This window comes from Mchenga conophoros, linkage group LG3, assembly GCF_057382185.1.
Source record: "Mchenga conophoros isolate Kocher_MC1m ecotype Shallow Benthic linkage group LG3, M_conophoros_male_GT1.1, whole genome shotgun sequence".
NCBI classification, from domain to species: Eukaryota; Metazoa; Chordata; class Actinopteri; order Cichliformes; family Cichlidae; genus Mchenga; species Mchenga conophoros.
In genome coordinates this window covers 45,525,436-45,552,142 of record NC_140528.1, presented here as the reverse complement: position 1 = coordinate 45,552,142, position 26,707 = coordinate 45,525,436, and the positions used below count along the sequence as shown (strand labels likewise).

The window sequence follows — 26,707 nt, the reverse complement described above, 5'->3', positions numbered from 1 at the left end:
CTGTGCCTAATAAAGTGGCCATTTTAAATTTATAGTTAAAATATAATTTATATATGACACATAGAAGAAAAGGGATTTGCTTTGAATCAAAACAGTAGGTTGAACTTCTACCTGCTGTCTGGTTTTAGTGTTTTGTTTTGTTTTTGTCCCATTAATAAACACGAGCCCCCCCCTCCTACACACTTAATGTGCCCCCGCCCCGTGCTCACATGTAATCTGCGCCTCTGCCTGATCAGCTTACACAAACACTGGCCTCCTCCGTTTCCTCCCTCTCTCCTCTCCTCCTTCATTTCCTCCCTCTCTTCTATTTTCTATGGGCGGAGAAACGGAAATGTGGGAGGTGTGTTTTCTCTCCGTGTTTCTTTCACGGAAGAGAGCAGAGGCAAAGAAGCGCGCCTGACTCAAGGACGAAGCGGACCTACGGCGATAAGAATCAAAATAAACGGAGCACAGAGGAGCAGAAGGAGATCCGTGCGCAGCCGCAGAGGAGCGGAGGTTCGGCTGCAGCTGTCATGGGACTCTGCCCGTCCTCGTAGCGGAACCAGGCGACCCGCGGACCAGAGGGAGAACAGGCACCGGGAGCGGACATGGCCCACGTAGGCAACGGAGCGGCCGCAGAGGAGGAGGTGGGAGCCGGAGATCGCATTTAACGCACGCATTTCCACTGACATGTCCACAGTGCGTGATGTAACCAGTTATTTGTGATGATGTTCCCACTTTGATCTCATATACCTACATCACGTGGGCTACATCCACCAGGCTGTTGAGGGTGTTTTAGTCTCTCTGTCACATCAGAGTTCTGGAAAGGACAGATTTTACACCTAAACTGTGAATATGATATCAGAAACTGGTTAGGCGTTAAAAACACACACCTTTGTTTGGCTGGAAAGCATAGACTGTATTAAAAGATGGCCACAGCTATGGCTTTGGCTTCAAAATTGGTGTTTTGGCCGCGACCATGCTGGATTTTTGCAGGGACCTAAAAGGGACGTGTTGGTAATAAAATGCTTTGAAAGGCACAAGCAGCACAAGGTTCAGCATCTCCAATTAGCTCGAGTGAAACCTAGCAAGCAGCCGTCATTAAAAACAGTGGCCACGCCCCCTAGCATTAATATAGTTTGAATAGGTGAGTTATATGAACATTTATAACCCTTTACAGTTGTTATGAAGGTCAAATTTAGCTGCACAGCTTTTTCTTTCAATTTCCACTGTATGTTTTAACATTAGAGTCTCACTTTTCTGAGCCAGCCTCTAGCTGACGTTAGAGGAACTGCAGTTTTTAGCACTACCTTTCTTTAGCTCTGAATGTTGATGTGCGTTAAAACACAAAAAAATAACCTACTGCTACTGTGCTGCTAGAGGAGAAAGCCTTATGTGGTATATGTGTTGGTAGCTAGATATGTGTACATATAGTGTGTTTTATCACTGTATAGTGGTACCATTTCTAAATAATGCAACATAAACGCGTAGTCCTTATCGGTTTCTGTCAGGTTTTCTCATCTTTTCACCACGCCTGTCTATATTTCTGTTGAAATCGACCTTACAAAGCCTCCTGTAGTATTTCAGTGAGACTTTCATTTTTTCCTATGTTTGTGCTTCTATAGTCACCACAGACTGTATCCATGGATGCAAAATGAACTCCCAACTGACCGTAAATAGATCCTAATCTATACAATTCTCCAAACATACAGTGCTGCACGCATGTAGGGCAGCTGAGTTACAGCAAAACCCATCATCACACCTATTCCAGATCCGTTTTATTTACAATGATTACTCACAGGGGAAAAAACAGTTTACTTTGAACTGAACTAAATGTGCCGCAGGCTGTGGGGAGTGAATTTGGACTTTGATTAAGTGGTAAAAGTAGAGGACAGGGGTGTGCACCAAAGGGCAATTCATTAATAAATATACAATGCAGCACAGTAACTTTTCATTTTATCTTGATCGCCATCCTTGAGCAATGTATGGGACCATAGATCTGTCATAATATGGGATTCTCACTGAGCTCTGGATGTATTTCCTCAGTTATGTGTAGAGCTGTGGAGGCAGCCTGCTCATTATTGGATTTATGTCTCAGCGCTAAGTGAGCTGATAGTATTGGTTCACGTGTCTGCATGTGTGCACAGCTTCATGTAAATGACAGCTCTGATTTCAGCCACAGGCTGCCTCCTGCACTGTAAACACAGGAAATATCAGGTTTTTTTCTGCACTTTCACACCACCACATTCATTCAAATTCACATTCACATTCAAACTAGTGACAAGATAACATCAGTGAGCTGAGGAAGTCAAAATGTTCACAGTATGCTAACTTTGTCAGTGGTAACATGATGGGAACCGAGTTCCCAGGTTTAATTTTTAACCTTTGTTTTCACTAAAGCCAGTCCTCCACCCTGACCCTCCCTGGTTCACACTGTTCAAATGGGGAGTGTCGCAGTACAGCTGTAATGTAGAAGAGAGTTCATCAACTGGTTTGTCATGGTGTTAAAGGATATTTTGAGGTTTTCTAGTTTAGATGACAGGGTTCAGCAGGTCTGTATACTGGATATATGGCTGGGCTGTAGAGACCATCAGGTGTTCTTTGGAAGCAGCCATTCAAAATCATCTCCACAAGACACTAGACACAAAACCCAGCAATAGGCACAAAAGACCCCCAAAACAGAAACGGAACCAAAAGAAGTCTCCATAAACTCTTAAAATATCCTGAGAAAGTGGACCACCAAGAGAGCTGTCACTACTCGATCTGTACCGGAAACCCAATCCGTACCATGCATTTTCGACAGGCGTGTACTTCGAAGCATTTTACGATAGTTACAGGTCAGAGTATCTGTTAAGGCAGGGGTAGGGAACTCCAGGCCTCGAGAGCCGGTGTCCTGCAGGTTTTAGATGTGTCCTTGATCCAACACAGCTGATTTAAATGGCTAAATTACCTCCTCAACATGTCTTGAAGTTCTCCAGAGGCCTGGTAATGGACTAATCATTTGATTCAGGTGTGGTGACCCAGGGTGAGATCTAAAACCTGCAGGACACCGGCTCTTAAGGACTAACGTCCCCTACCCCTGTATTAAGGTGTTAACAATAATAGGTATCTCTTAAAATGTGTGCGATAATGAAACCTTTCTATATAATGTAGACAAAAACAAAGACAGTTATAAATCGGGTCTACAGGATCCGTACCACGCATGTGCAGATGTTTTCTTATTCTTCTGTTTCATTTAATGGCAGTTTGTACAAGGATACCGCCACTTGCTGACCGAGCGAATGAACCCTATTGTAAACCGGAGTAGCGTCATTATTAGGGATGGGTATTGATAAGATTTTCACGATTCCGATTCCATTTTCGATTCTGTTTAACGATTCGATTCTTTATCGATTCTTTTTTTTTTAAAAAGGAGAACACTAAGGTCGATTATCTTAGAACTTTGTTTTATATCTTCTCTTTGAACAAGATAGAAATTGAGGAGTAACATGGCCTTACAAACCCAACAGTGAGATCTTAAGAGATCCACAGCCTACGGCTCTTCAATGGGGTGTCACAGGGTCCCCAGGAAAAAAAATGTAAATGTAAAATAATAAAATAAATATTCGTCTGCAGCAATAACAAAGTATAACATAAATTGTTCTGTGGCAATTACACAAGAATATCCAGTAATGTCCCTGCCTACAATTAAACACATTCACTTACCGAAAATCGGGAACATCTGCTGTGGCAGCCTTTGACCACAAACTTAGTCACTGCTCGGTGACATTTTTCTATCCTGGCCTGAAAGGAGACGCTACCGGTAGACTGCAGCGAGAGCTGCCAGCATCTGAGCCAGACTCTGTCTCTCTCATCATGGTCACCTAAATGCACAGTAATGGCAGGTTTTGTAATAAGGCAGATCGCGCTAACATAATATGCACTGTTAGTTGATTATTTACCTGCCGCATTAACGGGAGAGGACGTGCAAACGTTACCGCTGCTGCTGGGTTGAGATTCACGAGTCCAGAGCGGAATTAAAAACACGACATTCATTTAAGGTCATCGTGTGTTTTGTGAGCAAATGCTTTTGCATATTTGTAGTGTTTCCTCCCTTAAATGAAATATCTACTTTGCAAGTATTGCAAGTTGCCCTGTTGTCATCTGTTCTCGTAAAGTATAACCAAGCTTTTGAGCATTTGAGCCGCTTAGGCGCCGTGTTTCCTGCCAGGTAAATGACGCTCCGCAACGTGGTGACGCCATTCGGGGCGACTGGAATCGATAAGGGAATCGTTTGTTAAAATGGCAAACGATTCCAAGGAATTGAAACAGTGGGAACCGGTTCTCAACAAGAACCGGTTTTCGATACCCATCCCTAGTCATTATAAACGTGTGTTAAACTTGATTTAGTGATAGAGTGTGTTCATGCTTGTCTGTGAGGAGAGGATTGTTGGAATAGTGATGATGATGTTCGCTATCACTGTCAATTGTCAGTAAACACTTAATCTGGCTGATGAATCTTCACGTGACACATTACTAAGTCAGTATTGTTAAGTCTGTAATTAGGCGCCATTCTTCTTATTTTACGGCGCTGTTGTTCAATCGGGGAACGCTCTCTGTTGAGTAGAAAAGCACGACTTTGTTTGTATACGGATTATCCATTGTTTAAATGTCCCGGGCAGTCGAAAAGGAGGCAGAGCTGTTGAGAAATGCTAGGAGCTAACTGGGCGCTAACCGTGCCATTCAAATACATTAACCGTCACAATGTTGGCAAAGAGAGGAAGTGACGTAAGATTCACGCATCATGGTACACATCGGGTTTCCGGTACAGATCGGGTAGTGACAAGCGCTAAAGCATGCCAAGGGGGCTGAAGGGCCATCGGGATATTTTTTGAAACTCTGTACTAACTTCTATTTAGAGATGTTTCAGGGTTTCGTCAAGTTGCTATGTGAAGAGAATTGGAGACGTCTAGGAGTTCAGTTCAGCGCACACACTAAAGAAAGATTTTTATGAGGACTTTCACTTATTTGCAAGTTTGGGTATCTGCAAGGACTTCAGCAAAACTAAAAATCCAGGGGGATTTTAGTAGGATATTTATAGGTCCATGGCTCTTAAGCTCCCTTAAAACTACTTGTTTTGCTACCAGATGAACTTAGCAAGCAGGACACCCAATTAGCCTCCATAAAGCCTTTTTACCTGTTTGTCTCTGAAGAGGTGTCAAGGATTCAGATGGAAATGACCATTTTCCCCGATAGACCCGCTGCAGACATTAAGGTTGATGACATGGGTTGGTTTTTTCTGTTAAGGCCCTCTTGCGTCACACCTCAGCCAGTCATTTCCTCATTTCAGCTGACAAATGCTCCTGTGTTCGACTCCTTCAGCCTTGACTCATCCTAATACAGAGGAATTCAGCTGACTTTCGCTCAGCTCTAAATAATGTGAGGCGAGCTGTTTTTATTTAAAAAACACTCAGTGCAAGGGTATTGCCTCTGCTCAGACTGAAACTACTAATCATGTCAGTTTTGGCATGTTTGCTGTGACATTTGACTGTCTGTGAATCCAGGATCTTAAGTTCATCCTACCATGCAGTGCACACACCCAAAGGCGCGACAGGAATGTGAGCAACACCAAGAAAACACAGATCAGCTCAGTCTTATAGAATATAATGCACACCTTTCTCACAGCCAGTTAGGAAGCCTGACTGCTGAAGCCCTCCTCAGACAACACAGAGGCTTTTTTTTTTTTTTACAGATACTCACAAAGTGGATAATTTAATTTATGCTTATTTAATTGAAGCAGTAGGTTGTCCAGAGAGCAGATTTTAGGAATCCCAGAGGTGAGTTTGGCAATAATGCAGGACCAGGAGGAAACACAAATCCCTTTGGAGTTGTGTGTTCCTCTGGTGGTACTATGAGAAAAAGGGAGGGTTCAAACATGGGTAAAAAAAAATGGGAGTAAAAGTGGGAGAATTCAAAAAGAATAATTACAAAATACCAAAAAATGACGAAATATAATTCAGATTCACTAGTTTATATGAAATGTATTAATTTGTTATTAATGGCATCTGGTAAGCCTAAGTACACCTCAGATCCCGTAGTGGTTTGCAACCAATTCAGTTTGCAGGATGTGGTTAAGAAAACACACTCTCTGTCTGCTTTCTGTTCCCCATGTGAGGTCAGAGGTCAGGGAAGATCATTGTTAATGCCAGGTGTCACAGATTTGGTTCTGGAGGATGTAAGGGAGGTCCGAGGCTCCGATGGGGCTGTGAGGACGCTCCATAGGCGCTCCTCGAGTGCAGCCGGGTTATTTGTGCGTTGGGTAATCGGACACAAGTTGCAGGCTTTGACTAATTGATGAGGAAGCTGCTGCAGTCACAGGAGACGCGTCTCTGACTTTGACCTCTCCTGCTCTGTAACATCAAACAGAAGTGACGCAGATTTTTCCGAAAAATCTGGTTTTTGTTTGATTGTAAATATCAGAAAATCCCAACATGATTAAAGTCACCATTACATCTTAATAAAGTCAAACAGTGAATAGAAAGATAAAAATATTCAATGACTTTTATATCTCGATTGTTTCAAACGTGTTCAGAAATCCTGTGTCGTCCTATCGTTGAAGTTTAGTCTGTTTGTGTCTCTCTGTGTTAGTGTTGTGTTACTTTGTAGTTACGTTTTGGTTGTGTTTTTTGTTCCTGTTTTTTTACCTTTTATAGTCGTTTTCTGCCCATTTCTGTTTTTTTGTGTGTGTTTTTCTCCCCCATATTTGTGTAGTCATTTAGTTTCTAGTTGTGGTTATTTTCAGTGTTTAAGGCTTTCTGTCTTTTTTTTGTCTCTTTGTGTTTGCTTTGTGTGTTTGCAATACGCTGGTATCTGGTCTGCTGGTATTAGTTTGACTTCTTTAACTACCAAAGTATAACAGGAATAAAAAGCTATAAAATAAAATGATGCAACTTCTAAATGAGCTTTTAAACTCAGTTTTTTATGGGTTGTTTAGATGTACTGGATCATATTTCTTCCAAATTGATCCCAGCCTATAACAATAACAATATTTTTTCTCTTTATGGTTGAAAAATTAATATTTAATGGTTAATCTAAATATAGTTGTTAAAAAAGCCACTGCTGCCTGTCTGGATGCCTGGGCGTAGCCACCTTTCTCAGGTATGATATGGTGGGTTAGGTTTAATGACTTTCACGATTATTAGGCTGTAAAACTGGCGATGACTCAAACCTCTTTAATACACTAAATGGTTGTATGTTCCTCATCTGTAGTCTCTGTTTTCTACAAAGCTATCTGGCCCAAGAGAGTTGCAGCTATAACGGCTTCAACTTTTCTAGGAAGTCTTTCCACAAGCCTTTATCAGCTGTAGTTACAACAGTGGTTCCCAAACTTTTTTTGCTAGGCCCCCCTTTGTTTTACAAGAAAAATATTTCAAAAAAGGCCTCTCTGTGCAAAATGGGTTTAAAAACATAAACAGCTGTGGGATACTGTTTGTCCGTGATTTGAACCGAGGGAACAAATCGTGGCAGGATCAGCCTGATGTTATTTGTATCCAGCTGTGACTTTACTGTATAAAGAGCTAACATCTCCAAAATGTCAGGAGTAGTTAGTCATTACAACAAGTGTTTGTGAACTAAAAATCAAGAATGTGGGATACTGTTTGTCTGTGATTTGGAGAGCCCAGTCCGTGCTCGTGACGCAGGGGAAACCAATCCTGCAGGGGAGACCTACCTCGGCACTTGTGCAGGTGAAGCCAAAGAGAAGATTTGCTTCACCATATTTTCTAGTCTTTGGCTTGGAAGATAGTTTGTTTGGAAACATATTCAGCAATGCTTCACCTCCTGCTTTGCGTTTCTGTGGGCGCCCCGTGCTAGCAGTGTCCAAGCGTTGTTGTTTCTTTTTTTGCTTTTTTTCCCCCCATTTCATCCCCCCCCCCCCCCCCCCCCCCCCCCCCAGCCCCACACTTTGGCAAGGTCTGAGTTACAACATAACCAGGTCTTATTCACTGTGATCGCTAGCTGTTCCTTAGCCATGAATGTCGCAAACAGACCAAAACATTGACAGAGCGAGAGGGGAATGCCACACGGAGCATCTGCTGGAATGAAAAGAGTTAGGAAGCAACGTCTGTTTGGATTCACACATTTTTACTTTTGGACTTTTCCAGTTTTGTGAAAATATTCTGTTGACTGCAGCCGGCCTCCTCCTCCTCCATCATCTGCTACATTTTCTCCACCTCACTTTCAAACAGAGAAAAACTTGCACATAAAATAACACACAGTCCATAATTCAGCCAATAAAAACTTTCTACATACTCTGATCATTTTGTCAGTTTTTTACCTCATTTTGATTTCATCTTTCTACATTATACATACATACTTTTTTACCTTATTTTGATTGGGGTTTTCCTCTTTTTGGGGGTTATTTTACATTGTTTGCTGACATTTTGCTTCTTGCTGCTTTGCTGCTTGCTTACATTTGCTTTAATTCTTTTTGTGGGAATTTTGTTTCTTTTTGATGGCATTTTACGTGTTTCTGTTAGTTTTTTGGATATTTTTCTTTGCATCTATGTTTGTGGGAATTATGCTCTTTCTGATAGCATCGTTTCTGTTTTTTGTGGGCCTTTTATGTCTTTTTGATTGTGTTTGATCTTTTTTTTAATGTACTTTTAATCATTTTTAGTTTCTCCATTATTTCATTTCTTTTTCTGGTTGGTTTTTGGCCTCTGTCATGTTTGTATTTGTTGTGTGTGGTTAGTTTTGTCTCTTGGGCATTGGAGGTAATTGATTCTCTTTGTGGGGTTTTGTTTTTAACTTAAAAAGAAACTTTTTACAAATGTTACTTCTGAAGGGATTATGTCTCGTATTTTAGTAATTTTCTGCCTCCTATTATTCTTCTGTGTTCTGTCCTGTGTCTCGTTTTCCATTGTTTTCATTTAAAGGCCTCTCTCTCAGGGTAAAAGACACACACAGGGCTGTAGTGAGTTATGTAAACATGTCAGAAAAATCAGACTTGAAGCTGTTGCCTGCAGGAAGAGTCACTCCGTAGAGTTTGTAATTCTTGTAAAAACCATTTTTAACCTTCAGGGATGCTGACACTCAGCACATGTTAATGTCCTTTATTTGCTCCTGTGCACATGTCTGATCGACACGTCTGATATACTTGCATTACTTTGTTGTTTCATTAAAAATTCTACCGTTAAATTTAAATGAGTCAAAGCGTGAAATGTGGTGGTTCATGGTTATTTTCTTTTTTACTCGTGTATATATTTTAATTTTTTTTCTACTTTTTGTGCTAATCCCGTCTTACTTATTCCAGTCTTTCTTTTTCTTTTATTATCGATGTTTGCTTGTCCATGATTTTGACTTTTTCTCTTTTTTTGATTTTGTTTTTTTCTTTTATTCTATATTTTTAGTTTTTTCTGGTTGTCAGTTCTGATTATGTATTTTTTGAGGCCTTCATTATTTTCAGTAATGTGTTTTTGTGCTGTTTTTTTTTTTTTTTTGTTGCGGTTTGCTTGCAATAAGAACTTTTTCTGCCTCTTTGTTGATGTTTTATTTTTTGTTCTTGTGAATTTATTTAAATTTACTTTTCTTTCTTGTCAATTTGTTTCTTTGAAGCCATTTGAACTCTCAGTAAATATGCCCTCAAAACAACATAAAATAACCCCCAAAAACAGGAAAACCACAATCAAAATGAGGTAAAACACTGGCAAAATGAACAGATCCACTTTTAAAGTCTTTTTGTACTCATTTTTATTTTTTCACCTTTGTAGTAATTTTTGTTTCTGCTGAATGTTTTCGTGATTATTTTGATACTTTGTATTTATATTGCTTTTAAGTCTTTCTAGCTGTTTTGCTTTTTTGTGGTTGTTTCTGTGAGTGTGTCTTTAAACTCATTTGTTGCTTAACTTCTTGTGTCTTTTCTTAGTACTTGCACGTTAGGCAGGCCTCTTCTCTTTCTGAGTTTAAAACGCTTCTTAAAACATATTAAGAGGTTAACTCAATTTGTTTTAACATATTTTATCTTATTTTTTTATTTTACTTTTACTTTGCTTGTGCTATTTGAACAGCACTTTGTGGACCCTGGTTTTATGTGAAAGTGCTTTATAAATAAAGGTGGTATGGTACTTTATTGAAGTTTAGCACTTTTATTTATTTGTTTATTTATAGGTATTTTCTTCATGTCTCTAATTCCTGCTTTTTTCTTTTACATACCTTGTCTGTTTACTAGTCTTGCTTCTTTTTGGGGTGTTTTTGTGTCTCTGTATATTTGTTTTCACTTCTTTATGTTGTCACTTTTTGTTCTTTTCTCTTTCCAAGGCTTTTTTCCACATTTCTATGATATTTTTGTGTTCTTATTAACTCACAATGATTCACTTTTTGGTTCTTTTCTTTTATATCTTTTTGATTTAAATATATGTTTTGTGGTTAGATGGGTCACAGTGCTCCAATGTGGAGCAGTGAGAAGCTGCTGTCAGCAGGCAGAGTTACTTTACAGCGCTGACTGCAGCTGCACCCTATTATGTAAGGAGCCACTGTGTAGCTATTATTAGCCTGCTGCTGACATGCTGTGTAAATGTTACTTATGTAGTGTGGACACAAATCTGTTTACACCATTACGCACATATATGAATCCTTATATTTCATAGTTGAGACCTCTGAAGTGTTGCAGTCGTGCTTACACGTGTAGATGTGTGTAAAAGTGTTTTTGGATTTATGCTAGAAATATTGTCTTTCAAACATCTGGAGTTTCGAACCTAATTCTAGGGTTCAGGTCTTAGCATTAAGCAATGGGCAGCAGTTCCTCTAACAGCAATCTTCCCTGAATCGCTGACTGCATTGAAATGAATGGAAAACCTTGAATTAGCCTAATGAATTAATGCTCTGCAGCATGATTGTTATTACTCATGTTAAGCCATGTATGACCCTTGTGACCCTTATTAGCACTGCAGGTATTTACTAAAATATAAAACACAAATTCCAGACTTCAGAGAAACCATCTTACACTGAATGATGGACACGCTCTCAACTATTCATATTTTAATTTCTATGGCTGCTTTCTCGGGGCTGTAACACTTTACAGCATAGTAACTGAAAAGTATAGGAATATAGGGCATTCTTGGAACACGCCCCGCAAACGCTGAAAAGTCTCAGTAACACAAACAAACGAAAAACCTGAAATTTAGGAATAATCCAGGCACTCTCGAATAGCCCTGGGAGGTCCATAAAACTGACACACTATTCCCCCAAAACTGGAATAACTCTGAAATTTGTGCAAAATCGTGAAAAGGCAGAAAAATTGCAAAAAGTTTGAAAAGCTCTTACAATTGTCAGAATATTTATCATAAGTCCTGTATTCCCTTGATTACTCAGGAATAAATCTCAAAGGCTTTTTAAGAGGAAGCCCTGAATTGTGACAACTCGAGAAGTCACTGATAACAATTTGGAAAATCCAGACACCTTAAGCTTCGAAAACTCTTGAATAACTCTCAAAAAGTAGTGTCTGAAAGGTTAAAAATAAAAAAAACTGGAATAAATTTACAAGACCCAAAAAATAAATAAATAAAAATTAAATAGAACATTGCCTGGATAGTCGGAAATAACTTCATTCTACACTAAAATTTTAAAGCACTTCGATTAAACGCAAACTAAAATTACTTAACAGTCAAAAGACTCTGGTATTATTTTATAGGATATAATTCAGACTGAAACCTGATGGATTCTTTACATCACTTTGAAGAATGAGATAAAAATGGTTTTCTTTTTGTTCCCAGCGTGTGTGGCGGTGAATGAATAGTTCGTGGTTCAGTTCTGAAATGACCCCGATGGTTTCACAGAGCCCTCGAGTAGGTCAGAGTCATGGCGGCGTGGTTCAGGATTCGGGTCATGTAGCCTTCCAGTAATTCCCGAGCAGTGCAAACTTGTTGCTGATTACACACATTGTACAAATGAAATGTGGTGCTTTAGAATCGCGTCCAATCAGACGTCTCACAGGCCTTTCTGTCACCTGGAGGAGGATGCTGAGAACTAAACTCTGTGTTTGTGTGTGTTTCAGGACAGCTTCGAAGATGCCTTTGATCGGATACCTGCGTGAGTACACACACACACACCTGCAGCGCACAGACTGAGTGTGTGTGTGAGCATCGTTTCCTGTGTATCTTTCACTTTTAGTCACGCTCTGTGCTGACTGCTGGTTCTGCCTTTGTGTAGGGCGGGTAGCATGGATCTGCAGACTGCCATCCAGGAGACTCAGTGTGCTCTCAACCTGGTCCTCAACAACAAGTTTTCTCAAGCCCTGGATCTCCTCAAACCATGGTAACCACAGCAGTCGTTACCTCGCGCTGCTTCGTTACACCTCTCGCTTTCTCTAGTGTCTGCTGGAGTCGTAGCTCCCTGTTATTAATGACTGCTGCTGTGCGCAGGTGGAGGGACAGCATGTACCACGCTCTGGGATACAGCAGCATCCTGGTGATGCAGGCGACCATGACCTTTGAGCACAGAGACATCCAGACTGCCATGGCAACCATCAAGGAGGCGTTGCACACCTGTCAGAGGTGAGAGGCAGGAAAACATGGTCTTCTTCCTGTTTATAGCCTTAATGTTTCTGGGCGAGGAAGCTTTTCAGTCCATTCACAACATGTAATAACGTAATGAAACAAACTGGGGTACGACCACTGTGGCTGCAAAAAGATTTCTGAGGCTGAAAAGTCTGGAAAAAGTGACTCATCCTTGAGCCCTGAATTGTCCAGAATAATAAAGAAAATCAGCAGCAGATAATTTCATTTTCTTCTCCAATTCTGGCGCTGAATCAGAGATTGTGTGTGCGCAGTGGCACTGCAGTGAGTAACTGTATGAATGGTGACCGGGCTGTGTGGCTGCATCATAATGGGCACGTTCAAGTCTGAAAAGTGAAGCCAGTGCTGAAGTGCCTTAAATACACATTCCTGTTCGCGGCCTGCAGGAAGCAATAGCTGTGGTTTCAGAATAACATGCAGTTTAAAGAACTCTGACAGAGCAGTACGCTTGCTGTGTGGCTTCTGAAAACACTTTCCCAATGAACTTATGGGCTTCAGTTATTAGTTTCAGGTCATATTAAATAAAAAATGTATCCATTTTGTAATTTTTTGTTCATTCTAAGTTTCATGAAGGAGAATTATCGACTGGCTGTTGATTTGACAAGTTGTTATCTAGATTGTCAGGCAGCCAGTCCCGAACACCAAGAAGTTCAAGGTGAAAACGCTAATCTAATCTCCAGGCTTCACAAACTAATGGGTGACGCCACAGTGGCTATCTCCGTCTTTTAAGCCATTTATGATATTAGACAGCGGTCCCCAACCCCCGGGCCACAGACCGGTACCGGTCCGTGAGTCATCTGGCACTGGGCCGCGAGAGTTGAGGCTCGGGTGTGAAATTTATGGTTTTTATTGGTTTTATTGGTTTTTCTCGTTGTTTTTTTAGCGTTATTATTGTTAACTCTGTTTCCCTGAGTCTTTTCCCATGTGTTATGAATAAATCTTCCTTTTTTGTACCGGTACTGGTTTTATTTTGTTGTATTTATCCGCAACACCTAAAAGGCCGGTCCGTGAAAATATTGTCGGACATAAACGGGTCCGTGGCGCGAAAAAGGTTGGAGACCGCTGATATTAGATATTCTAGAATATTATATATACCGTAGCTTTGTGTTCCAAAAATGAGGGAGAAAAAATATGATTTCAAAAAGCTATATCACAATCACAATCTATATCAAGCAATCCTGTCTCTTTAGGGGAAAGGGAAAATGATCCTCATAGTGTTACAAAAAAACACTCAACAAAGGTTCAGTAAATGGGAATACCCACAGGAGGTTTTTCTACTAATTGTTTTATTGCAATTTTATACTTTATATACTTTTAGTTCTTCATCTCAAAGTCTCTTTCAAATGAGAACAATTAGGCCCCCATGCACAGCAACGTTTAATGTCATCTCAAACTGCAACAGTAGAGACTGGTTAAATATGAGATTTAACGTCTCCTCGTTGTTTCTCTAGGTTCAGGAAGAAGAACTCGATGGTCGGATCTCTGTCCGGGCTGATCAGCAAGCAGTCCAACCTGCAGGAAGGTTTGTAAACACATGCCCACACATCACTCCACTGACGTCTACAGAAAGTGAAGAAAATTTAGAGAGCTGGAAGTCAGTGTGCTGCATTGGTGTGTTTGCAGGAGAGATGCACGCAGAGCTTTGCTACGCTGAATGTCTGCTGCAGAAAGCAACGCTGACGTTTGTACAGGTCAGAAATGCTGTCTGCCTTTAACTTCACCTGTGTGCCTGCTCACGTATTTGCTTTCGTTTCATATATATTTCATACGTAACCTTAGTTGAAAGCCCCTTTAAAGCGCAGTTCCCGCAGTGGCTGCTAAATGTTCCTCGTGTGAATGTGTAACAACATTAAAAGGCAGAGAACCTGAAGTACAGACGCTTTGAGTGTTAAATTAAAGATTAAAAATTGCTTCCTCATCAATCATAGCTTGACGCCAGCATTAATGAAGGGTGATTCAGGACACATGATGGGTCGTCCACTGTTTTTCAGGTTGGGTTCAGTTAAACCTTCTGGTTTGAGTTGTTGCCACTGTGATGCCTTTTGTAACCTCGAGCTGAGTGTTTTCACCATCGAAAATGGATGTGATGATGAGTGAGCACTGGCTTCACTTTACACACTCGGAAACTGCATCTTTCATAGTGTGTGTGGTTAGAAGCCATTTAGGATTTGAGCCAGAATCATGACTCATGAGTAGCTTCTGGTAAGACTAATAATAAGGCTGTTTAATTATATATTATATCTATATTTCCTTTTTCTAGGATGAGAACATGATCAGTTTCATCAAAGGAGGGATCAAGATTCGGACCAGCTACCAAATCTACAAGTGAGTGAATGATCTATGGAGGAAATGAAACATTTTAAATGTATTTTAGTAGAAATATCATTGTTAACATGATTGTTATGTATTCAATAGGGACTGTCAGAATGTGCTCAATGCCACTCAAGACGTGGCCGGCCAATCAGATTCATTTAGACAGTTCGAGGGTGGAGTCAAGCTGGGCATTGGCTCTTTCAACCTGGTGAGTTGTTGTTTTTTTAATCCACAGGAGTCAGTTAATGTAGGTAAGTTTAATGCTGGTTTAATCTGCCGTAATTAGGACGATGCCGTCTCGCTCAGAATAAAGCACATCCAGTGTCCATCTTTTTTTCTCCACTGGATCATCAGGCCAGAGGGTCAAACTTTTACGGATCCAAAAAAAGGCCAATGTAAATGCTTTCTGTATTGTATATTTATCTATATTATTACTTTAATATAATCTACAAGAAATCTACAAATTTTCTTTATTAGTTGGATGGAAGCAGCTAAAACGTCCACACAGTGCAGCTGATGAAGCACGTTGGTTGGCATTTTAATGTGAAAGTACAGATAAAAGAAAAATATTAGTGAGAGTCCTATAAACCTATGAACGGCTTCATATACTTCATGTGTCCTTACACTAATTTTTTCATTAATCGAGTCAGAATCGTCACTTTTCAGTTAAACACCTCCTTTTAAGCTCTTAAGATTAACGAGAGTCCATTTCAGCCAGTTTGTTTCACAGCTGAACTGGTCGTTGGACGCACCATCACTGGCCCCACATCCTTTCTTTTTTTCTTTTTTTTACATCAATCCACAGGTTATATTGAATCTGGCACATAATGGTTCATTGAAAGCACAATTTTGTTGATTTTATTGAATGATTGATTTTAGGGAAATCTTTTTGTCTTCCAGATGTTGTCTCTCCTCCCTCAGAGAATTTTGAGGTTGTTGGAGTTTATCGGGTTCTCAGGAAACAGGGTGAGTACAAGCTCTGTTTAAAATAACATTTTAAAAACCCACTATAGGCTACACAGACAAAATCATACTGTTTCTCTATCTGTCTGCAGGGCTTTGGTTTGTCCCAGTTGAGAGAGGGAGCTTCCAGCCACAGTTTGCGGTCAATCCTCTGTGTTCTGACGCTGCTCTTCTACCACACATACGTCTCACTCATACTGGGTAGGAAACACTTTAATGTTTTTGTTTTTTTTTTTTTGGGGGGGGGGTTCAGTCTTGGTAGAGAAACCTCAGCTTCACCATCTTAATCTGGCTTCAAATGTCCGACCACAAAGGCCTAAATAAAGCCAGAAGCATCTTCTGCTGCTTAGCAGATTAGGCAGTGAATGTTGTTGTGTTCTCTTTGATCAGGAACTGCAGAGGGGAACCTGGTGGAAGCTGAAGCTCTGCTGGAGCCATACCAACAGAAATACCCCAAAGTAAGTAAACCGCAAACAGTCGTCTAAGTAAACTCGGCCGTAACTAAATAAACATCATGTTTGTTTTTTCTTTTAGGGCTCCATAATCCTCTTCTACTCTGCTCGCATTGCCGCGCTGCGAGGAAACTTTGAGAAGGTTTGTCCCTGTGTTTTCAGACCCTCAGTGCCAAAGTCCAAATGAAAACTAGACGTTTCAGCGCAAGGATTTCAGCACATTTATCAGCTAAACAAAGAAGTAAAATTGTTCTCTGTTCTACTTTATGTGGAATTAAAATGAAGTTAATAGAAGTCTTTCCCTTTTCACTGGTTTTTCCCATCCCTCTGCACTTCCTTTACAAACCTGAACAGCAGGTCTAAGTGTTCTGTGTTTCTTTTAGGCTCGGGCCAAGTACGAGGAGTGTGTGAGCAGCCAGCAGGAGTGGAAGCAGATTCACCACTTGTGTTACTGGGAGCTCATGTGGACTCACTCGTACCAGCAGGAGTGGGAACAGGCGTACCAATATGCTGACTTGCTGTGCAAGGAGAGTCGCTGGTCCAAGGTAAGCTCAGAATAAAAACAGATGTGTTTCATATATCAGGCACAGAAATGGAACCATAAAAGTCTGCGATAGTTCAATATAAAACCTGCTCTCTGCAGGCTATCTATGTTTACCAGAAGGCAGCCATTTTAAGCATGATGTCAGAGGAGGAGCTGAAGAAGACTGGGGAGAATGTTGTGGAGCTCTTCAGGTCAGCCGGTTTTTTACATGTATTTTTTAAACACCCTGAGCTGAATCGACCTATGTGAAGTAGGTAGAGACGAGCTATGTTTAAGGCCAGGATTAGCAGTAAGACAGTGTGTGTGTGTGTGTGTGTGTGTGTAGGCAGGTGGAGGGGCTGAAACAGCGCCTGGCTGGGAAGTCCATTCCAACGGAGAAATTTGCAGTGAGGAAGTCCAGGCGTTACAAAGCTGCTAACCCCATCCCCCTGGTCATCCCTTTGCTGGTACACAAACATTCACATGCACATAATAAACTCACTACTTTGAGAGTGGTTAGTTGAGTGTGATGAACTCTGAATGAGCTGGTAGTGAAGTATAACGCACAATTGTTGTCTCTTTTAGGAGATGATGTACGTGTGGAATGGTTTCACCATCGTCGGAAAGCGAGCCGACTGTGCCGAGTCCCTGCTGGTAACCATAGAGAAGGCAGAGGAGCAGCTTCGCAATGACCCCAGTGAGCTCAACACTGCACCTCTGCTATTACCACTACTGCTAACACTGTGTGCTGCCAATAGTATCTCATGAGAGTAAAACAGGCGTTCCACAGGGTTCTGTCCTGGGCCTGCTTCTATTTTGCTCATGTTAGTGATTTCAAGTCTGCATGTAAGCAGCTGATATTAGTATTCATGCATCTACACTGATTAAAACTCCTGAGACATCACAAAACTGTGCACATGGAGTCGGCTATAAGATGTTACCACAGCTGTTTTGTTAAGAATCTAATTACATTTAAGTCTTCGATAAAGCTTGAGTATTTTACACTCATTTGACACATTTTGTTGGAGCCTTTTTTGCTTTGAGAACTTCCCTAATTCTTTGTGTTAATGATTGAACAAGGGGTTCGAAAGAGTCTTCAGAAAATTCGGACCATGTTGACATGATAGCTCCACACAGTTTGACAGATTTGTTAGCTTCACATCCATGATTTGAAACTGCTGTTGGACTACATCTCAAAGGTGCTCTATTGAAGAGATCTGTGAGAGAGCTGGTTACTGTGGAGGCCATTTGAATACAGTAAGCTCATTATTACAGTTAGGCCATTTATACTTGGATTTTTTTACCTGTTTACTGAAACATGTTCTAAATACATTTATATACAAACAATGTGTAAACTCTGCTGTCCACATTCAAATTGGATGAAGGGTTTATGAGGTGTGGGCAGTTCCTTCACTATGTCATTAAACGTTGAGCAGATAAAAGGCCTGGAGTTGATTTGAGGTGTGGTGCTTGCATTTGGTTAAAGGAGCCCTCCATGTAGGTGAAACAAGCCGCCCTGAATCTGCAAAAACAGAAACAACCCATCTGAGAAATTTTTACAATATTAGGAGTGGCAAAAGTCTGGTACATCCTGAGAAAGAAAGGTGAACTCAGCAATGCAAAAAGACCTGGACATCCACGGAAGACAACAGTGGTGGATGATCACAGAATCGTTTCCTTGCTAAAGACAAACCCCTTCACAACAGCCAAACACGTCAACATTCTCCAGGAGTTGATATCCAAATCTACCATGAAGAGAAGACTGCGTGAAAGTAAATACAGAGGGTTCACTGCAAGGTGCAAGCCACTTATAAGCCTCAAGAATAGGATGGCTAGATTGAATTTTGCTAAAACATTTCTAAAAAAAAACCAGCACAGTTCTGGAAAAACATTTATTGGACAGATGAAACCAAAACCAACCTCTACCAGAATGATGGTGAGAAAAATACTACGGAGGAGGAGTGGAACAGGTCATGATCCAAAGCACACCACATCATCTGTAGAACACGGCGGACACAGTGTGATGTCTTGGGCGTGCGTGGCTACAGGTGGCACTGGGACACCAGTGTTTAATGATGATGTGACACAGGACAGAAGCAGCTGAAGGAATATGAGATGTTAAGAAACATACTGTCTGCACATATTCAGCGAAATGTAGTCACATTGATTGGGCGGCGTTTCATAATGCAGATGGACAATGACTTAAAACATACAGCCAAAAAACAGCTGGTGTATTCCAGGAGCTAAATATGTTTAAGTCTCCATTCTGAATCCTTTTATCTCAGAAAGCGTTAGGTTGTCATGTAAGGTTATTACTGCTGAATAATTACTGGCTAATGAAAGGTTAGGAGCTTATGTAAATCTATGTCTAACAGTCCATCTCTCATTCAGATCCGTCAGAGTTTCACACAGATGACAGCTGTCTGGTCCAGATGTTGAAGGGACTCTGCCTGAAGCACCTGGGCAGGTTACTGCAGGCTGAGCTGTGCTTCACACAGGTGCTCTCCAGGTAACACAAGCACAGATAAGAACACAAAAGCATGCCGACGACCTTGTTTAGGCAGTTAATGCTGTGGTTTACTTTCTGAAAATAAAGATAATGCTTTAATGGGCTTTACTTTCAGTGAGGGTCGGATCAGATATGATCACTACTTGATTCCTTTCACCCTTTATGAGTTGGGTCTGCTGTATAAACAACAGGGAGACTTCCTCAAGGCCACCACATACATCGAGAACGCCAAGTAAGTTCTGCTTAAACACTCTTTATAAGCCATTCCTAAACAGACTGCTCTAACTCTGTAATGTGAAAATCTGCAGCGCCCCCAAACTTTCAGTCTTATCTGTGCTGATCACACAAACAGAAAATGAAGCATTTCCTGTTTATTTTCATTACTTCTGCCACCTGACAGCCATGCCTCCATTTATATATAATTTATAATTTATTTAATCCATTGGATTAATTGGATTTGTCTAAAATGTACATATTTAATGGCAATTCTACTGTAACCCCAATTAGAGCATGTGTTGGGATGCTGGTAAAAAGTTTTATAAAAACTAAATGTAATCATTGGAAATCTTATAAACACACGTTTTATTCACAATAGAATATAGAAAACATATCAAAACTGAGAAAATGACAAAAAAATAAATAAATTTGAAGGCATCAAAATATCTCAAAAAAGTTGGAATAGAAATGGAAATATGAAATAATTATATTGTATTGTCCTTAACATTTTAGATAGCATTAGAAATGAATTACAAGAAATAACTATTTCAGTTCTTTTATTCTTTTTATTTTATTTTAAATGACTTCCCAAGTCTCACCTGAAGTACCTTAATACCCCACCAGGGAGCTGCAGCGTACAGTTTGGGAGTCGCTGCTCTTTAGATACCTTTAAATGAACACACACACACACACACACACACACACACACACTTATATTCTATTCATTTTCATTCGGAGAAAACGAAAATGCTACGTCCAGATGAACAGAATCAACTTTTAGAGATTTACTTACCTGGATGATTGAGCATGCATCAAGACACTTCATAGTGTGCTTGTTGTGAAAACATTAAAGGATGCTACAGTGGAAATTTGCAACCATAACTCGAGCTGCGCAGACAGGAAAAACAGCATTGTTTATGTGGCACTAAATGCACGAGTGAGGTATTTACAGTGGTTTAGAAAAAAATACTAACCAAACAAAACATTCCTGCGCAGGCAGGATTGCGAAACGCGTGTTTATTTGAGATTCTGATTGTGTGTCATCATCAGGACGAACTACAAGGACTACTCCATGGAGTCCAGACTGCACTTCAGGATCCACGCAGCCCTTAACAGCCTCAAAGGATCACCTGCCGGCACCCCATAATACACAAAAACATGAGTCAGACTGCAGCTGTTTGTTTAGCTGGAGTGAAGAAAGAAGTGGAGGTGTGTTTGGGTTTTAAGAGGACACCTCCACCTGGGTTTTTTTTTCCTCTGAATTATGTTTTACATTTTTTATTTATTTTCCTGCAGTTTGGAAAGATTGGATTATAATTACTTGCACATGCACTTCTTCTACCAGTTAAAATAGAGACTTCACTGGTAGAGCAATGGTTCAATCAGTGCAGGTTTATCTGTAACTTAAAAACTGATACAGGCTCTTTTTGAGTCCATACGGCTCTTTCACTCAGAGACACTTTGCATAGGAGAACAACTATGAAGTCTTTCATAGCTAATATCTGATTGGACTGCTGCACTTTTTCATGTAAAAGCACAAGATAAAAAAACTAGCAATTATATGTCAGCCCACAGGAGAGACCCAGTCACTGACAAATCGTCTTGGAAATCCAGTCACCAAGTTCTCTTTTGCAGCTCTGTGTTAGCTTCCTTGCATTTCTCTGTCTGAATGGGCCCAAAATATAAATCTGTTGTTTATGATTTCAGTTATTTATCGTGGAAGACATGATTTTCTTTTTTTGTCTATGAATCATAAACAGGAAGTGATGTGCAAACCACTAAAGATGAATACTAGAACACACTGTTCATCTTTAGCAGTTTGCACGTTCTTTGCCTTTTTCTTTTCCTACATGCCACACATGCACGCGACGCACAAGTGTGTCCGTGCATAAGCAATCACAGCCTTCTCACCGACTGTGGCTTAAACAGGAAACACTGATACGGTGTAGTACACTCCTTCCAAGCTTGCACAGACTGGGCAATATGCAGATTTAAAAGAACAACGCAGTAATGGCTGTAAACGCACACATTTAACAGCAATACAAACAAATTTGTGCTGTTAGTAAGTTCTGAGTTATTCTGTCGGTACGTCAGAGTCCACGTTCTATGTCTCAAACGCAGGGCTGCTTTGGTGGCGCTGATCGTCTCTTAGAAGCCTGAAATAAAAAGCTCAAAAACAAAACAAGCTAACAGGTAAAAACATCTACAACATAACAGATGCATTAAGTTTCTTCTTTGTTGTTCCTTGAGTTAAAAAAATCCTTGAATGGTGCTTTTATACAGCCCTTCAGTTCATCCTGTATCTGAAACACGTAATATTAGATTTTTATGTCTTTTCTTCTAGACTTCTCGGATCGGAGTTACCTGTCATAATAGTCGTTTTGGACGTTACAAACAAAAAACTAAATTAACCAGTGTAGGTGTATCAATTCAGAGAAATGAATCACTTCCCACTTAGCTCCATCTTCTGATGCCATGTGGAACTGTTACTTTCTAGTTAAGGCACGCTAGTCTGGTGTTGAAAGATCATCCAAAGACAGTCCCCTGGAAATACCTAAGAATAATTGAATTAAAGAAAACAGCAAAGTATGAACCAAACCATGGACTGATTACTTGCTACACCCCTTTTAAGTGTTTTGGCCACAAACATTAATCACAGTACCACTAATACATATCCTAAAACCAGATTTCTCTTGAGATCAACATTAAGCAACCTCAGATACAAAACTCCCAATCTTACTAGTATAGCTAATATTTAAATGGACATAGAATATAATGTGGAATTACTGCTTACTTTGAAATCTGCATTTATACTTACCTTTTTTTTTGCCACTAAACTCGAACCTCAGTCTTTCGTAAACACTGGATTGAAAATACATTATTTATGGTAAAGCAGTAAAACGTAACCGGTCAAACAAAGTTAAGCATAAAAAGTTTATAAAACAAAAACTAACGACCCTTAACATTTTTTTTTAATTCAAAGTGAGCTAGCTAATAAATTAACTAATATTTTGAATAAATAAGTTAATATATAACTGATTACTTTGAAATATATATTGTCACTTGTGATTGTTTTACCTTTGATGATCTTCAAATTGAGTCAGTGCTGGTGGTCAAAGGCTAACTGCAATATTTCAGCATCAATTGCAATATTGTCCAAAATTACTGTGTTTGAAATATGCGCAATACATTTTTAAAGCCATAATTCTTGTTGCCTTAGACTGAGATTAAGTTGCCCTGAAAATCATGCTAGCCCTGGCACAAGCGGCAACCTGATTTGGTATAAAGTGTGAGTTAATGATTACTCGGCTAAAGAAATGTAGTTCTTTACCTGCTCAAAGAGATGATTTCTTCATACTGAAGCAGCTCTGCCTTTGGGAAATATTTGCATAACCAAGCCGTCCCTCACTCCATGATTGCTCAACGGTCTGTTGGGAGAAAACACCAAGACTAAAGGCTTTACGTTAATTCTAGTCGACGTTCTTGATGATTACAGCTTTGGTTATGATCACACATGTTCTGGAAGATGTCTGTTTGTTTCTTTGTTTATGTTGTGTTGCTTTCTGTTAAATAACATAAATTATGTAGATCTACAGTGTACATGAAGAGCAACTTTAGTGTCTAATCATGTACAGATGAATCAGGATAAGCACAATCTATACCTAAACAAGATTTTATTATTATTATTATTATTATTATTATTATTATGTGCTGTGTGTTAACACATCAGATAATTACTCAGTTCTCAGAGGACAGTAAAGGACAGTTTATCCCTAAAATGTTGTAAGCTTAACTTAAAATGTCTGAAAAACTGTACACTAATGCTCGTCAAAGTAAGCACATCTTTGCTTCCATTTTAAACATAAGTGTGATGGACCCGCTTGAGTTGTACTTGAATAAATGACAATTAGCCTTCTCCATTTCATGAATGTATCAACCTAAAGACCAAATTCTCCACATGTGTCTTGCTGGATGTGTGTTTTGATTTGATTTGATTTGACGTGTTTTCTGTGCCTGTATGTTTTTGGATGTGATTTTTCTTCATGTCTTTGTGTGATCTGAAACTTTGCTTCCAAACTACGTAATTTGCCAACATTCACTGATATTATTATTAATAACAGTCCAGTAAAAGACCACAGTCATCTGTCGAAAAAAGTTGTAGCAATGAAAATGCTTAAGTCCCAGTTTTGTCCTGTGAGTATACTGCAATGTTATTCCTACCTAAAATTTCAGCTAGAAAGACTTAAGACATCTGACTCTGTGAGGATTATTAAAAATGATCAGGTAGTTTTAAAAAGATATTCTGTGTCTCTTTGTGCAATAAAATGTTGCTTTAACAATGCTAGATGCAATTTTAGCATTGCACTCATCAGTAGTTCCTTCTTGCTAGTTTTCCCAAAATTGCAGCTCCATTTCTTGGTTAGCCAAAGCTGCCATGCAGAACTGACTCAGCACAGGAAGTAAGGAAGTAAAATAATGCAACTAATAATAGTGATAAAATAATCCTGGAAGCAGAATTACAAAGTTGTGTTATTCCTTTATTTAAGATTTACTAAAGCAAGGTTTCTCTGTTCTGCATAAAAAATGGTAAAATGTTATTAAATGTATGCACAATGGCAGGGCCTCGCTTTTATGTGAGATTTAAAACCTGCTAACAAGCAGATGGTTAATTTTAATTAAATGTTGTATCTTTAGGTACTTTGTTATTACCAATCTGTTCCAAAATCAGATCACAGGTTTCTATTTTTTTAATTTGAATCTCAAAACAACAACAAAAAATACCAAAGACGACAGTCTCACCGCCGTTAATTTGTATCAACGAGCTATGAGCCAAAAATGTATCTTACCATGGTGTGCACTGGGTCCTTAAAAAATATGTGGACAAATGAACAACAAAAGAAATGGTAGGCCTAAAAACCAACTACAGCAGTATCTGAAAGTCAACATAAATCAGTGATCAACAAGATAAATAATAATAGAATAATAGGTAGATAACATACGGCAGTGGAGGCATTTTTTAAGCCAGTTAGAAGGTGATTTACATCAATCACCAAAACAAAGTCACTGCTTTGTGTTTATAAAATGTTCACCTTTTATTGCCACAACCTTTCTTCATAGAAGGCTTTGGGCCATATTTTCATTTAGTAGCTTAATTCAGTGCCTCTGTGTTTAATCTGTATATGTTTTTCTGTTCTTTATAAGTTCAAACTGCTTTTGCTTTTTTGTTTTTCCCATATACAACGTGTTGCTGCATGTGTTTTATGGCTGGAGGAGAGATTAGAGGCTTTCTGATTAGATGTGGTGATACACGTGGCACAATAAAATGAAAACAGAAGAATATTACTCCTTTTAAATTATATTGTGTTTTTATTTATTACTAGTATGTATGTTGGTATGTGGATGAGTGTGCCGGTGAGTCACTGTTTTATGTTTGTGTTATGAAGAGAACATGTCCTTTCTAGCAAACAGACACATAAACTAAAGAGGAAAAAAGTAACTGAATATGAATATGAGCTGAATATAGTGTTTTTTGTATCTCTGGCTTCATAATTTGATAGAAAAATTAAACCCTGATTAAAAAACATAGAGACCCACTTTTTTATCTTCATAACTAAGATGTTAATTAAATGGTGTTTGAAATGATTTATTTGGATAATACTAAGGATTTGAAGTCACATGACAATTATTTTGCTATTTTGAACAGGTCATAGGGTTAAGTGAGTAGGACCTTAGTCACACAGGACTGGAGCTCTGGTAACCACCTGTCACCAGGGAAAAATACAACTGGTTGGTTAAAGCCTTACAATTCCTTGGTTAGTTAATGGATTGCTGCAGTCACTCCAGTTTGATGGAAAACACCAACTTGTCTGCAAACACCATTTGTTCTCAGCTGCTGCACTGAGGCGTTTCTTTTATTTTGAAGGCTAATATTCTCCGTTTCTGGTTTGCGTTGCACTTTTAAAGTTTTACTACTCCTCAGTGGTCAGCTGGCACGTTCCTGCAGAAGTCAGCTTCTTCCATCCAAACTATGGACAACTGTGGCAATCTGCTAGCAGTCAAAGCAAGGAGAGGTTTTTGGTGTAACGCCCTCTTCATGAATGCAAACTTCAGGTGGTTCTGATCACGTTCAGTATGGTGGATAACTCTGTGCACATGTGACATCACAGCAGAAACCTCATTAAGACAAATATTATTGAGGCTCTTAAAAAAGAATAGAAATACATTTGTATTTAGTGCTTTTTATTGTTCGGTTTAACCCAGCAGCTTTTGAAATGTCTCACTGAAAATGTGCTGATGGTTTGCTAGAAGACAAATGTTTGCTGTTATGTGTACTGTGTAGTAAATGTTTATTGCATGTGTTTATAGTGTAAATATACTGTCGATGTTACTATGTTGGAAATGTGTTCAACACATTTTAAAAGCCATAATTTTTTTGCTAGTTGCCTTAAATTCACAAATAAAAAGCTTCTTCCTTCCTGTCATCGCCAATGATGCAGTAAAGACTGAAAATACACATCAACCAAAACATTTACATCTTTTTTGGGAACAGTAATAAATTTGTATTTTTAGTTGTACATTTTTATTCTACTACCATAATTTGGTAACTATCTTCTGAAAAACTTCTCTGAGTTCTCTCATGAATATGAATGGTTCTGGAGATCCTTACTGTCCTCGGTTTGACTTGATTGCAAAATGTAGAGTCATTGTACATTAAAGTAAAACCAAAGACCAACAGACAGCTGGTGAATGTAACATCCACCTGACAAAAAGGATTCTAAGGTGAACATTAAAGTGAGTGAATATTAAACTCACAGCAGAAGTTACCGTGACACAAAAACAGTTTGAGCCTCTCTCTGTGGTTTTCTCCATAATAATAAACATGATCCTCCATTTGGATCATATCATGGTTTTATATCAGAGACTCCATAATGGTTAATGTGATGTTGACCCATGAACCTTTCACGGAGTCAGAGTTTCTGTTTCACTCATGTTGAACTTGTGTTGGTGTGGACTGTGACTATGGGCCCTTTAAAGAAACAGTTCACATTTCAACAGTAACACAACATTACTAACAGAAGTTGGAGTCACATTACAAATCCTGTTTAGATGACATAAAGACAAAACTTCTCTTCATGGCGACATGTTTCATTATGTAAAGGCACTTCTTCAGTTTGAGGTATGTCACGACAGCAAATTCAAA

General features: G+C 39.4%; 1 protein-coding gene across 1 annotated transcript; it reads left to right on the top strand.

Annotated features, from left to right (window-relative positions):
* The first annotated feature begins 138 nt into the window (after positions 1-138).
* On the top strand, positions 139-25,983 carry ttc39b (tetratricopeptide repeat domain 39B). The gene is made up of 19 exons (XM_085260146.1): positions 139-626; positions 12,011-12,045; positions 12,166-12,270; positions 12,378-12,509; positions 13,982-14,052; positions 14,154-14,221; positions 14,791-14,855; positions 14,946-15,051; positions 15,744-15,809; positions 15,899-16,007; positions 16,197-16,264; positions 16,341-16,400; positions 16,642-16,803; positions 16,902-16,993; positions 17,128-17,248; positions 17,367-17,478; positions 19,173-19,290; positions 19,406-19,522; positions 20,557-25,983. Exons 1-19 carry the CDS (start codon positions 588-590, stop codon positions 20,651-20,653), a joined length of 1,743 nt encoding a protein of 580 aa, XP_085116272.1. The 5' UTR covers positions 139-587; the 3' UTR covers positions 20,654-25,983.
* The last annotated feature ends 724 nt before the right edge of the window (positions 25,984-26,707 follow it).

Coding starts and splice junctions, on each gene's coding strand:
- ttc39b (XM_085260146.1), top strand. CDS start 588: ATGGCCCACGTAGGCAACGGAGCGGCCGCAGAGGAGGAG. Junction 16,994..17,127: donor AATGTTGTGGAGCTCTTCAG/GTCAGCCGGTTT, acceptor GTGTGTGTGTAG/GCAGGTGGAGGGGCTGAAAC. Junction 17,249..17,366: donor CCCTGGTCATCCCTTTGCTG/GTACACAAACAT, acceptor TGTCTCTTTTAG/GAGATGATGTACGTGTGGAA.